Source organism: Ursus arctos, unplaced genomic scaffold (assembly GCF_023065955.2).
Source record: "Ursus arctos isolate Adak ecotype North America unplaced genomic scaffold, UrsArc2.0 scaffold_26, whole genome shotgun sequence".
Classification (NCBI taxonomy): domain Eukaryota; kingdom Metazoa; phylum Chordata; class Mammalia; order Carnivora; family Ursidae; genus Ursus; species Ursus arctos.
In genome coordinates, this window is record NW_026622941.1 from 13329091 (window position 1) to 13344129 (window position 15039).

Here is a 15039-nt window from a genome sequence, read left to right on the forward strand (position 1 = left end):
GTGACTAATATAAAACTACCAGTTCAGCTGCTACCGCTGTCTGGGTTCACACTGAGGCACCAGCACTTCACCTGCCATCGTTTTTGCATCCGCAGTACAAATATCAACACGGTGAAAAAGACAAACAGTATCTTTGTATGATTATGATAGTCTCCCAAACCTACAAGAGAGTCTCGGGGGAATCCCAGAAGACTGAAGACTACACTTTGCAAACTGTTGCCCTGAGGCGATGCTTCCATTTTTTAAAAATACACATTGATACGTAACGTCTATGTATTTATGTAGCATACACACATAAACTATGAGTTAGTCCGTACCGAAATCCCAGATCTACCGTTTGCTAGCTGTGTGACATTCAGTGAATTACTGAAGCTCTGTGAGCCTCAGTTTCCTCAAATATAAAATAAGAAAAATGGGGCGCCTGGGTGGCTCAGCCAACTGAGCATCCAACTGTTGGTTTCAGCTCAGGTCATGATCTCAGGGTCATGCGATCAAGCCCCACATGGGGCTCCACTCTCAGTGTGGAGTCTGCTTGAGATTCTCTCCCTCTGCCCCTCCCCCCACTCACCCACATGCAAGCCTGCTCACTCTCTCTAAAATAAAACAAGAATAATAATAGCTCCTGTTTCATAGACATTAAAAGAGATTAATTTATGTATAGCATTTAGCACAAAGCCTTACAAATATTAACAGCTCAATAAAAACTGTTACCATTAACAATTACTTTTTAAGTTTTTTAAACTAATTAAACTATGAAGGTGTGTTTTCAGAAGAAAATGCTACAATAGCCTCTCAACAATTTTCTAAATTAAGAACTAGGAATACTTGGCCCCGTTTACAATCTTAAGTAGCTTACCATTATGCAATTTTCATTACTGATTATACTTTCATTCATGTTTTGATAGCACAGTTTTCAATACTGTACCTGTTTAATTTAAGCATATTGCCTGATTTACGAACAGGTTGGGTAGTTAGTTCCTGGTTGAGCTATCCTAAAAATGGTGACATTGTCTAATGTCAGTTATGCTTTCTGAACTAATTATATTGGATGACTACCCATGATAGTCCAGAAATTGTTGAATATATAATACCCAATGTATCCCTGAGATGACGGTGTACTTTCAGAAACACAGGTCTAGACAAAGCCTGAACAATAACAGAACAATCCAAAGATCTAGATTCGGTGGAAAATTTACTGGTGAGGCAGCCACTGGATCTGATGTTGGGTTCACTAGTACTGACCTGTGGGCTGGAATGCAGCAGTAATACCCAGGTGCGCCATTATCTAGTCCCTTCAAATATGAGCTGAGGTCTCCCCTGTTCAAAATATTTGCAATTGCTGCTTTTGAACTTGATACCTCTGCAACAAAGATCAGCTCGTGCTCATCCTCCTCCTCATTCTCAACCTCTTAATTTCTTCTGCCATGGTTCCAGCTCTTCCACACATTCCATAAACAGTTCTGCCATTGTTGAATAATTTTTTGGCTGAGAAGAGTCGTGGCCCATCAATTCGCAGAGCTGGGTTTCTGTACACAGTCACCTAAGTACATGTGACGTCAGGCAAGGCATTAAGTTAAACCTCAGTTTTCCTTCCTTTTCTCCCCTTAACCTGTCTTGTATTGGTTTAATTTGCAAGTACCAGGCACTGAACCTGGAGCAGAGCTGATTCCTGAGGAGGAGGAGAATGTGGAGGAGGAGAAAGATGGGCATGAAAACCCACAGAAAATTTGGCAGAGATAGTGGCTCCCACAGCGGCGCAGGCCGCTGAGCGGTAGGTAAGGCGGGGTTCCTGTGAAAACGACTCTGCCTCCCCCAGAAGCTGGGTGTCAGCCTCCTTGGCTCGGGGCTCCCTTCCTTCCCTGCAATGTGGGAGGCTCTCATGGGCGTGCGCTGTGAGGCACGCCCTGGACGGCTGAATCCCCACTCCCGCCAACAGCGAGGCCCCGCCCTGCTGGGCGTGCTGCCTGGGGGTGCCCACCTGCTCCCTTCCAGCCCCCCGCAGTAACCCCTAAACCCCTAGTTGATGTTTTGGTTTTTCACGAATCTTCTAGAATATATTCTATACTTTTCTGGTTTCTGGAGATATTTTTAAGCTTGCCTTTTACTTCTTACAATACCAGAAGGATAGTTATCTATAATATATATCTGATGATTCCAAAGTCTGGAGGGTTTGCCGATCTGTCTCTGCACTCTGGGGTTTCTTCTGGTTCGTGCTGGTTTTGTTGTTTGCTGGTTATCTCTGAGGGTACTGCTCACTACCCTTGAGAATGGACGGGGGAGGTAGGTCCCAGTAGTCTAGGATGAAGGTGTCTTCCTCCAAAGAAGTTTGCATTTGCTTCTGCAGGGTCGCTAAGACCAGGAACCCAGAACCACCTCAAACTAAATCCCCTGCCAGAGGGTTCCGGACCATCCTTTTATGCAAATATGGGTTGTAAGTACTCAGATGGGCTGAGCCTGCTGTTCTTACCACTTCTCAGAGACAGGTTTCCTTTCCCTTCCCCACCTCCAGCTCAGTCTGGAGACTGCTCTCTGTACACTTGCCTGGTTCGGAGATTTCAGCATAATATGGGAGGGTTTTCCTAGGCTCCCCATTTGGACTGTGTTCCAAGTTTTGTTTTCTGCCCTCTCCTGCCAGGCCATCAAGTTTTGAGGATCAGCAAATTCCAGTGGGTAAACAGAGCTCCCAGTGCTTTTCCCAGCCCTGGATTTCAGCCTCCCAATTACTTATTCTCTTTTAGCAATTCGATGCTTTTAAGATATCCTTTTTATCCAGTATTTTAATTTGTTTTTAGCCAGAGGGTCAGGCTGATTACCCAGACTGCCATATTCCTGGAGAAGAAATGGCATTTCTTTATCCTTTATACATTCCATCTTGTGCCTGGCCTCCTAACTACAAACAAATTCACAGGCACTCCTGTCCTTTAGTATCAAAATGTAAAGTCCAAGCCCACTGAAGGGCAATGCTTTACCACCCTTCCATCTACTCCCACTTTTTTATTATACAGCTTTGCTACATTCAATCAATTTCAAGAACAACATTTTGAGTTTCAGGAGCAACAGGCTGTGAAAAGACAATCACTCATTTGATGATATAGAGATGAGTGGTTATATTCTAGAAAATGTGCGGTCTTTTCACATGGTCTGTTGTAGGTGGTTTATGTGCGTTTGAGTGTGTGTGTTTGTGAGTGTGCATGTGCACGCTTACACATGAGAGAGAGAGAGAAGGAGAAGGAAATGTGTGTATTTAGGATTTATTCTAGCAGAAGCAGTTCCAGTTTTGCTGTCTATAGGGCTTTATGACTTGTGTGAATGGGCATGATGACAATGCCTTCCTTGTCTGGATAATCACAATAAACTGTTCTAAAAACGTCGTTGTCACAATGTGTATACAATCCGAGAGCCAGTCCCACAGTGAATAGGATTAATTCGTGTCATAATAATTTGTAATTTTAAATAATTCACATCTTCTATGTATAATTTAGACACTATATGCATGACTCTTACTGAGAATAATGTTTGCAATAGATCTCTCTCTGTGAAGATAGAGCGTACCAGGTTACTTGGCCATTAGTTATCTATGCAAATTGCTTAATATCTTTAGTTCAGAGGCTTCATTTGTAAATCAAAGGACATGGACATGAAGTTGTGTAAGATTCCTTCCAGCCTCACATTTCTTCCAAAGATTTATTTGTAATATGGAGAGCCATTTAGAAATAAGCTTTTTGCATTAACTAGTTACATGCAACAATAGACAGAATCTTACAGATAAGATAGGAAGCAAAAGCCACCCGACACAAGATAACCTGCCGCTGGATTGCCTTTACATGAAGTTCAAGAACAAGTAAAACTGACCTAAGGCTGACGGAAGTCTGAGTAGACTTGGAAAGGGCATGAGGGAACTCTCTGGCTTGTTGGACATGGTTTATATCTTTATCTGTGGGGTGGCTGCACAGATGTATTCATATTTAAAAATCCATCCAACTGTGCACTTGACACGGTTCGCTTTACTGTGTGTATATTATGCTTCGATTTTTTTAAGTGCATAAACAAGAACTCAAGAAATTAAAAATGAGATTTTATCATCTCATCTCGATGTTTCTTAAATTCAGGAAAAAGTAATTCATCTTTTTTTTTTTAAAGTAAATGGCATTTTACTTACTACTGCCCATGAATGCCTTACTTGGAAATGTGTACAGTATATTTTAAAATCTTAAAACTTCATTTAATTTAAAAAAATCTTTTTTAAGATTTTATTTATTTATTTGTCAGAAAGAGAGAGCAGAAGCAGGGGGAGCAACAGGCAGAGAGAGAACCAGGCTCCCCACCGAGCAAGGAGCCCAATGTGGGATTCGATCCCAGGACCTTGGGATCATGACCTGAGCCGAAGGCAGACACTTAGCGTCTGAGACACCCAGGTGTCCCTAAAAAAAAAAAAATCTTAATTCAACTTTCACCAAATCAAAATGGCATCCTCATCCATTCTACCCCACTTTCCAGTTCTTCTGAATTCATGACACTGTATACTTTACTTTTCTAAACTTCACAGGACTATCTATGCCATTTAAATTACTCTGGAATGTATGTAGTTCTCTATCAATTTCCCTCAGCCAAGGAAAACGTAAGAAAACCACACATAAAAATGCAAAAGAGTTCCAAATTTGAAAAAAAAAATTATGATGCTCAGCAGTCATAGGAAATGCTGGAAACTTGTTAGACCCATGTACGATTTTGAGACAGCCCAGCCTATTGAGAATTGCCAGCACTATCAGGCACTCACTGTGCATCAGGATAAAGAGCATTTAACTGCCATGATGTCAGCAGATAACTGCAACACTTCGCAAGACGGATACTAATATTATCCCCATTTTACGGATCAGGAAACTAAAGATTAGAAGGGTTTCAAAATTAACCCCATTTTATATGGCTAGTAATTGGCAGATGGTGGATTTAAACTCAAGAAGCTTGATTCCTCCACGAAGATTCTTAAATATCACACTCTGAAGTCCTTCCTTATGATGAATTGAATGTCTCTCTTTACCTTGCACAGAGTTCTGCTCCTTGGGGAGACACAGAACAACTCTAATCCCCTGCCAGATGACAACATTTCACACACTGGAAAAAACTCCCACCCTGCCCTGCCCTTCTCTCCTACAAGTTAAAAACACCTCTTACTTCTACCATTTTTCATGTGACTTATTTCAAGTCATGTCCCCTTCCTCAAGACGTCTCACAAAATGTACCCCAGTGTATTCGCTGATTGTCTGGAACTGAAGACAGGACCTTCAAACTGGTCTGATAAGAGCACAACAGCAAGCAGACTGCTAGACAGCTCCAAGAAAAGGACCACTTTAATGGAATCTAGAAATGCGCAGTGAGCAGCGACGTGAGCCCGTGAGCCGGAGAAGGAGCCCCGGGGTTATGTGTACACGTGGTGCTCAGTATCAACGGCCCTGGCTCATACTCTGTAACGTGGACAGGCTCCAGGAAAGCAGCATAAAGAGACTTCCGCCTCTCCTTCTACCTCCTTTAAGCTAGGTCAAAGCCATTGATCCCTGGGCGGCACAAAGGGCGAATTTTGGAGCTCCAGAGTCCAAGCCAGAGATCTTCATTAAAGTTGACTTACTACTCTGTATATGTGTAGAAGTCCACATGAGAACCCAAGACCGGCTGTGGAACAGCCCAAGTAGATAAAGATGACAACACCCACTCATGAGAACTCATCTTTGATAAGGACTACCTGGGTTCAACACAGGGAGCTCAAAAGTCTAATGTTCCTATTGTAAGGGTTAATAATAATAGTACCCTCAGGTTAGGGCCACAAGGTACCTATGGCGTCTCCTGGTGATCTACAGCCCAAATGTAGGGGGAGGGCCAAAAATAGTAACTCTTGCTCTTAAATCCACCAGAACTTTCTGATCAGGCTTATGGAAGTCTCCGGGAAAAATATGAACTGGATTTATCATAACTGACAGGGGCCCAGCGCAGTCTGGCGCCCAGCACCGATGCACTGTGAAAATACATTGTATCCCGCGGCCTGATGGCGGAAGGTTCTCCTGGTTATTAAATCGCGACAGGGACTGGAAAGACTCAGGAAGAGAGAGAAAAGGCAGAGGGTCTTAAGGTAGGAAGGAACATCCTGGAGTAATAAAGATAAATGTGACAAGTAAGTGAACATGAGAGAAAAAAGAGTGTTGCAAACAAGACATAACTAATGGTAGCTATTCTGATTTATATAAACATCAGAAAAGAGAATAGGGACCTGAATTAGAAAATACCAACCACCTTGGTTAAAAAAAAAACAACAACTCTGTTTTTAAAGACAGGTTGATTGATTGGCAGAGATTACGGAACAACAAAGAAACATCACCTCCTGTATTTTAGGAAACAATCACCCAATTAAGCCAACTAAAATATTTACCTAAGAAAGCCAAGAGCAGAAGCCATTCAGATTATGTTTCAGGAATGGGTTTTAAGATGTTTCGAAGCTCAAATAATTGAGGTTTTTCGTATAAAACTAAACTTAGCCAACCTGCTTCCAAACCTACTTATTCCTTCACTGACAAATATAATAATGCTCCTGGGGCTCAGATCTTATTATTATTAAAGACTTATTAAGTATCCCTGGTGTGCTGAATGCCACACATAAAAGATGGATGAATACACTGTGTGCCCTCCCTCGAAGAGCTTAGAGTCTTACAAAACTGATAGGACACACAAATAAACACTCCCAAATTTCTTCCAGAGAGTACTTTCGAGAGTTGATGCCATTATAATGCTTTGGTGTTAGGTGCAAGGATGAAAAATGAACTGAACTTGTTGATGAAATGGGACAAACACATGGATACAATTAGTCTAGTGACATGCGGCCTTCTGTCTCCCTTCTCTCCAGCCCCAGAGAAGGTGCAGCCCCGCCCCCCCCCCCCCTCCAGCTAATCCCTTTACCCCGGTCCTCCTCCGCCTCACCTTCCTGCCACTCTGGCTCAGACCTGCACCATTTCTGGCCAGGGTCACCAGGAAGGCCTCTCCTCCACGAGCTCTGCCGCCAGATCACCCCACTCTGAGCAATCCGGGACACCATTTCCCAAGGAATTTTTTTTTTTTTAATAAAATGTAAATTTCACTGTGTCACTCCTCTGTTTAAAGATTCTTCAGTGGATTCCCACAGCTCTCAGGATAGAGTTCGAAGTAATCCCTTACCGTGACATCAAATGATCTTTGCAGTTTGCATTTCCATAAATTTTCATTCTCCTCTAATGGCATGACTCCTCAGGAACCCATCTACTCCAAACCTACCGCCCTTTACTTGAAGATTTCCAAATCTGTCGTGCTTTCTCGCACTTTCATGCCTTAACTCCTGCTAAAGGGGGCCTGGGGCAGCCTGTCCCTCCCTCCTTAGCTAGCCAGCCCAAGCATCGCCTTCCCTTAAAAGGCATTTCCAAACCCCCTGCATGGCTCTGGGCTGGCCCTTCTCCTCCAGGCCCCAATCTGCCCTTATAAGAGACCCTACAGTACCTTTACGGAGTCTCATCTGTCTCCTCAAGGAGACCAGGAACTCCTCTAGAAAACAATGGTACTCCATATATTTTTATATCTCTAGCAGTTGGCACAGAATTTATAAGAAAAAAAGAGATAATGAGCCTAAGGCAGAATAAAATGATATTTTCAAATAAAGGAATGAATGAATGATCACATAGTTGGTTCAGCCTCAAGGGCAAGGATTGGACTCTGAGACTCAACACCAATAGTTGGAGGCAGGAGTGGGGGAGGGGAGAAGCCCCAGAAGTGAGCTGAAAGGGAACCTCGACTGTCCGGGAAAGCAAATTCATCTCAGAAGTCTGCTCTGACCTCACAGCCTGGGAACCAGGAACCAACTCACAACCTTTGTACAGTTTGTGTCAATATTTATTACTCTTTACACAATTCTTTTTGGCTACCTGCTCACCTCAAGCAATAAATCAAAATCCTATCTTCTGGCTTTCTGGAAGGTCCTTCCCTTCCATGGCTAGGAGGGAGGATGATCTCTTCTCTCTCCCTTTATCAGGACTCCTAATCTAGGCCTGAGGCTCTTCCGTGGCCAGGGGGACACACAGGCACCCCCACAATGACAGGATGAGGGCGAAGACTTCACACAGGTCCCCAAGGGGTCAGTGGAGGGGTCTCTCCCTTGCCGTGGATAGAGGGGCTGTGGCCGGGCAGGGGAAGGTATTCGAGTATCCGTTCCCTTCGGGCTCTTTCATTCTCCTCCTTCTCGGTTTTTTTCCACCTCCTCACGAAGAAAGCTTTTAGCTGGGAAAGGGCAGGCTTGACTGCCCATGCCATCAAGACAGTGAAGTCCCGCCACAGCGAATGGGGCCGCAGGCAGAGAGGAGGCTGATGCAGACTCGCGGGGCCAGGGTGGGGGTGACCAGGGGGCAGGAACTCCCCGACCCCACGTGAACCGCCGCCCACCTCTCCCTCCAGTGACTGCACCTGACACAGGGAGGGGGCTTGCTGCAGACGGCCCCTTGGCGGTGGGAGGGGGGGGTGTCATTTAGACAGAGCTGATGCCACGGCCCTTCCATCACTGGCTGACATTCACTCGGGGTGAGATTCCGCAACCGTATGCAGAGAATAATAAGCAAGTGGGGTCCCTTGCCACTCACAGAGAAATAAGAGAAAGAGAAAAGCAGGAGAGAAGGGAGACCATCAGGTTAGAGAAGAAGGAAGGAGGAAAGGAGTGATACATTAAGTGAGGGGGAGAGTGAATACTTTTCATATGTTTAGGGATTAAAGGAAAAGATGTATGAATGACACTGTGAGGAATTAATACTGCAAAGGAAGCTATGTATTTGATATGATTTGCAGGAAGCCACTTTAAGGTGTCAGAGAGCATTATCAGGTCTGTGAAAACAACAGGCTCACCTAGGCCTCCTGCCCCACACTGTGTGTTTGAGGGCACAGGGTCAGGACATGTGTGATCCTGGACAATATTCTTTCTCTCTCCAAGCCTCAGTTTCTTCATCCACGAAATCGGGATAATAATAGTATCTTCCTCGTACAGTAGTTATATGGATTAAATGAGTTACTTATGCAAAAATACTTCAGAACAGTATCTGGCACACTCAACTGCTATATAATAAATATTAGGTTTTCATCTTTGACTCTAGCTTCAGCAGATCCTCAGTCCATTCTTTAAGCTTCCCATGGAAGACATATCCACCATAGCTTCAATCTTTGACCACAGACCCTGAGCACGTGGTCGGGCACTACCCAGGCTCCACGGGAGGACTGGATGGAGCAAACAGGTTGATTTCTTCAAATTAATGTCTCCCCTTTTTAACTAATCATTCTTTGCCCATCCGTTCCATCCTCTCTCCCCAACCCTAAAGCCAGAAAAAGCACTGAACAGAAGAGTTAGAAGCAGTGGGTTCCAACTCAGACCCTGCTATCGTGTGGCCTTTTATATATGACTTGATCCTCTGGGTCTCAGTTTTCTCATCTGTAAAAAGCAAGCAAGTAGCCACTATCTTAGGGGCTGAAGTAAGGTAACAAAAGTGAAAGCAACCAGCCTAACTCCTGGCATGCATTAGTCACACGATAACTTAGATTTCAGTTTGAGTCTTAACTCCTCCACCTTCTCTCTCTCCACTAGCTTTGTTTCAGACCAGCTAGTTGCACCCAAAGACATCACCCAACCCCTGGCCACAGGCAAACAAACACTATTCACTGACCTCCCTCTCTATTTTAAGCTGCACCCCCCAGGACTGCTCCTGGCCATTCTGGAAAAGTCAGGCATCTTGCAGATGTAACATTATAGGCTTCCAGCTCCTTGGAGCAGCACTGCCCAACAGCACTTTCTGCAATGATGACAATTTATAGCTGCAGTGTCCAACACAGCAGCCACCTGTGGTCAGTGAGCACTTGAGATGCAGCTCAACAATGGAGAAACTGAATTTTTAGTTCATTTCATTTTAATGAATTCAAATGTAAGTAGCCACATATGACCAGTGGCTACTATATTCTGCATTGGACAACACAGCCTTAGAGCCACCGCCAGTTCTTGCCAAAGTGCTAACTCCAGCCACTCTTCCGGGGAGCAAGACATCTGAACCTTCCAACCGCCTGGCTGGTATCTCTATTTGGCCACTGCTACCTCCATCAAGGGCAGTGTGTAGAGCAGGAGAATGAGGTCGCTCAAAGGCTATTTCCAATGCCCTTCAATTCCAAGGCAACTAGACTTGTTTTTAGAATGCAGGTAAAATCAACATTTCCCCCAATTCACTGCATTTGGGGGAATATATGTAAATTGCAACTATCCTTTTAACAGTCCCTAAGGGTTTCCCCTGCCACCAAAGGATTACTCTGTGGGGTATCTCACCAAAGGGCAGAGCTTTCAGGCCGGCAGGGAAAGACCTGTGCACTGACTTAAGATGAGGGGCAAAATTCTGGGGACCTTTTTGAAAATTAGATCCCTGGCATTTCCATTTCACAGAGTCAAAATTCCACAAGAATTACTTCACAGTATTTTTTTACATTACTCTTGCCAAGATCAGATTCCAAGAAGCAATAAAGAATATTAACTTAGCCTTTACTTTCAATCGGAAAGTTTGTTAGGTTTGAAATCATCCACAAATTATCATCTTTGCCAAACTGAGATTGGCCCTAAGAGATTGAGAGAGAGAAGACTCATCCTCTTGTTTGGAATGTGTGAGCCTCGAATCGTTTCATGACCTTCATTCCAAGGTGCTAAATGTGTTGTGTGGATTATTCTCAGACACTTGCCCTAGACAAAAAGAAAACAAAACCAAAAACAAAAAAAAACAAAAAAGCCCTGGCCCAAGTAAGAGGAATGGGAATGGGAGAGAAAGCCCATCTGCTCCCTTGATAAATATCTATCTAGTCTTTACTATGTGCCAGGAAGGCACAAATGAAATGGGGCTCCAAGCTCTGTTACAGACAAATCTATAAACAAGTAATTACCACACACAAGGTACATTGTCCACACAAGCTGTTTGGGAACACAGAGAACCGAGCAGCACGTGCCACAGGAAAGTCAAGGAAGGCTTTACCAAGAGGTAGCCTTTGAGCTGGGACTGAAGAATGGACAGAAAAATGCCAGGTAAGGTTGGGAATGGGGCAGCTATGTTTAAGGAAGAGGATGTGGGAGGAAGTCAAAAGCACAGAGGGTGAAATGAGCCTTCTAAACTGGGGGCAAGACCCAAAACTGGCCTCATTTCATTCTGGAGCCTCTCAGTCTTCTCAGTCTTTCCCAGCCCCCTTGGCCCTCTTCCAAATCCACACAGCCAGTCCAAGAACATCATGTTCCTTCGGGTCACACCCCATCATAAAAAGGCTCCTGCCTGTTTGGGGCCTGCAAACAAAATCCCATGATCCTACTAATTGTAGGGCTAAGGGCAGGCTGCCCCAAAATGTGCTACTTTGCCATGCAGATTATTTTGAGCTAAAATCAAAGCCCAAAAGGCTCAGGAAGAAGTCCACCTAATTACTTGAAAGGAATTTAGATAACAGAACCTGCTCCAGAAGAGAGCTATCACCACAGATAACTACAACATAGAATGAACTAGGGGTGATAGACAAGAAGGAATTTAACAAAGTCAGCTTGTTAAAATTCCTTTGTATGTCCCATTGTTTCTGAGGCCCCGAAAACATTTGTTTACCAGACATTCACTCTTTTTCATCTTCCTGTGAATTGCTTCCCTTCCCTTCAAAGTCCCAAACCCCTCCCAGCTTCTCCTTAGTTCAGGATGACAAACATATCTCATTTTGCCTGACTGTCTTTGAAGTCACATGTTTGTGTGGATTCCCCATATGTACAATATGAAATTTGATTTTCTCCTCTTAATCTCATTGTCGCATGTCAATTTAATTCTTAAACCAGCTAGAAGAATCTTGAAGGGTAGAGAAAAATTTCTCCTCCCCAACATAATCAAGGCTGTTGCTGCTTTTACAAGCCCCAGCAATCCACCATACATGTGAACGGTGTTTGCAGTTTCTTGGAAGAGACACCCTAAAACCACTGCTGCAGGTAGCCAGCTCACCATAGGATGATGATCCAATGAGTTTTGAGAGAGCTGGTGACCATCAGAGTGGACTGATTATGTTGAGAAGTGTTGCAGTACTTTCAAAAGAGAAGAGACGCTACATGACAATGAATTTAATGAGAGTAATGTCAGGAAGCTAAAAGCGGCTGTAAAGTACAGTACAATAGAATGATGCAGGGTAAGAGGAAGGAGACAGCAATGACCAAGGCAAATGTGGGCTTGCTGGAAATTTTTCTGACATGCCATTAGAGTCTTAAAATTGATCTTCTAAGCCACATTTAGGAGGCCAAGTTTTAAGAAGGTAAATTTACCCCCAACTTCAGGAGGAAGCTAGATATTCACAGGAAACTATGCAATATTACAGCTGAATATATATTCAAAACTTGCCTATAATGGTTGGATGAAAAACATATGTTTCATTCTGCGAGAATATCTCATTCTAAGTGACAATTCCAGAATATACAAAAATGTTTCTTTTTGCTTTCTTATTATTCTATATGCTAGAAAACATCAGATTTTTTGTGCAGGGTTTTTTGTATCCTCTTTTAAATTAGGTCACCTCACCAGGCTTTTTGGACCTGCTGGGTGGATTTTCCCAAATAAAGACATCACAGTGGTCAGCTGGCAATATCAGTGATAGAATTCAGGTCCCCAGAAACTGGAACCAAGAAGGGCAGCACTAGACTGGCCATCAGGTATCCATCAGATTTAGCTTTTGAGACCAGGTCCCCCTTTTTCTCCTGTGTATTTAAAACGGAGAGGTCTCTTAACTTCTCTGGACCTCACTTTTCTAATCTGTAAAAGGGGAATAGTAATTAACCTCATGAGGTTGCTGGGAAGATTAAATACTATGGTATAAGGTAAAGCATATGAAAAATGGAAGTCAGTAATTTTAGTTCAATTCAATCTAATAAACGCCATTCATTTATCCATTAATAGGAGTTTGAGGGTGTGAAATCTGAACACACTGAGTGAAAAAATATCCACAAAATGCCTGGCTTCTGATCCCTCACCTAATTATCAGTCACAAACAGGATTGACCAACCCAGTTCCTTTTCATTTTCTATTCATTTCACATTCTGCAATGAGACACTGATTAAGGAAAAAGAAAGTATATAAAAGGGATTATTACTTGCTCCCTCCACTAATAAACCTGCGGATAATTGATTCACAGACCACCCACTACGAAGTTGGGATCTTTTCCTATAGGATTTGTAGTTCCAAAATGGATGACTTTATCAAAATAAAGCTGGAAAAAGATTCCTTAGCCCCTCCCTGTGATGTCTTTTGGAACAACTACCTTAAAAGTCAGCTTTCTTTCTCCAGAATCCTTCTCAATCTTCCCACCCGCTCAAAACTACTGACAGTCCAACCAACTTATTTTTATTTATTTTACTTACTTAATACCTCACTTGTTCTTAAAAAGAATAAAGACTTCTAATTCCACCTAATAAGAGAGATTCACCTGCTTCCAAATCCCCCTTCTGGGGAATTCCCACAATGAGCCAAGCACCTCTTCTTCCACATGCAGAACTCAAAAGCTCTATATTTACCTGCTTGATTTCAACGTATTCACATGCACATAACCAAACCTTCCCAAAAATAGACATGCAGATCTGGCCATCTTTATCTCCAATCTTATGAGTCACAGTGTCTAAGTTTGGTACTTGGTGACCTTCTGAATGTACCTTACAGTTTAGGGTTCTAGGAGTCCCAATATACAACCCATACGGAAAGCAAATAAAACCAAGTTTAAGATTATAAACTCCTATTCTTCATAGATTTTATTCCAACTATCCCAATAAAATACTTACCCATATAAATTAAATCATTTGTTTCTCTCATAAATTTCCTAAAATTCAAACTCCTTTCTAAACTAACATTCCCTAACACATACTTTATGGAATGGTCCCAACATTTTGGAAATAATGTCTTTGTCTGACATGAAAGATGCCAGCTAGAGGCCATATGGCTTTTTTTTTTCTTACAGGTTTAATGACAACTCTAAAAATAACAAAAACAAAAACAAAAACAAAAACAAAAACAAAACAAAAGAAAACAAAAAACCCACGTGATACCATCTTTTAAAATGGTCTATCAGGGGCACCTGGCTGGCACAGCGGTTAAGCGTCTGCCTTCGGCTCAGGGCGTGATCCCGGCATTGTGGGATCGAGCCCCACATCAGACTCCTCCGCTAGGAGCCTGCTTCTTCCTCTTCCACTCCCCCTGCTTGTGTTCCCTCTCTCGCTGGCTGTCTCTCTCTGTCAAATAAATAAAATAAAATCTTTAAAAATAAAAAATAAAATAAAATGGTCTATCAACTTAAACTAATTCATCTGAGTAAAAAAAATGGTGATATCCATTTGCAAAAAGGTAGGGAAGCATCAAAATGAGCCAAAGAAAACTTCTGACCAAGATCTTGCTTGAAAGTTAGGAGGTGAAAAAGAGAAGTCTTCTTGAAAAGGAATGGAAAGCCCCCTCTCCCCCAATTCCGAAAGCCAATGGGAGCTCAGGGATTAAGAAAAAACAGACCTTTTTCTTTGGGTCCATATGAGAAGCATCTTGAAAATGAGATCAGTGATGTTGCAGATGAACTGGCTGGAGCATTTAACTCCCTTCACCACAGGAGAAAGATCACATTCCCACAGAGAAATACACTACAAAATCCTTTCAATCAATTCAGCTTTTCACCCTGTGCCTCCCCTAAAGAGCTTATCTCTGGAGAGGCCCCCAGAGGAATTCAAACACAATCCTGAGACTAACAGCCCTCCTCCTCCCTTAAAGAAGGGAGTGGGAGAACCAAGAAGGTAAAGAGCAGGAAGGCGAAATAAAAAAGGAGGAAAGTCAATAAAACTAAATTTCCCCAACTCTGTTATGCCTGTCATTCAAACATCATTCCTTGGCACAGTAGCTTCTCAAGGGGAAAGTTTAAAGGGATAGAGCTGCAGCAGGGAAAAACAAGGAAGGAGATGATATTGCTTTATCCTAGGCCAAAATG

The 15039-nt window shown here is 42.9% G+C and overlaps 1 protein-coding gene across 1 annotated transcript in view; it reads right to left on the reverse strand.

Annotated features, from left to right (window-relative positions):
* The window catches only part of GRIN2B (glutamate ionotropic receptor NMDA type subunit 2B), a 336771-nt gene extending 321952 nt beyond the window's left edge, over positions 1–14819 (reverse strand). Inside the window, exon 1 of the mRNA XM_026502383.2 lies at positions 14574–14819. Coding sequence (XP_026358168.2) covers positions 14574–14591 — 18 coding nt within the window. The 5' untranslated portion in view covers positions 14592–14819. The remainder of the gene's footprint in view (positions 1–14573) is intronic.
* Positions 14820–15039: the final 220 nt, after the last annotated feature.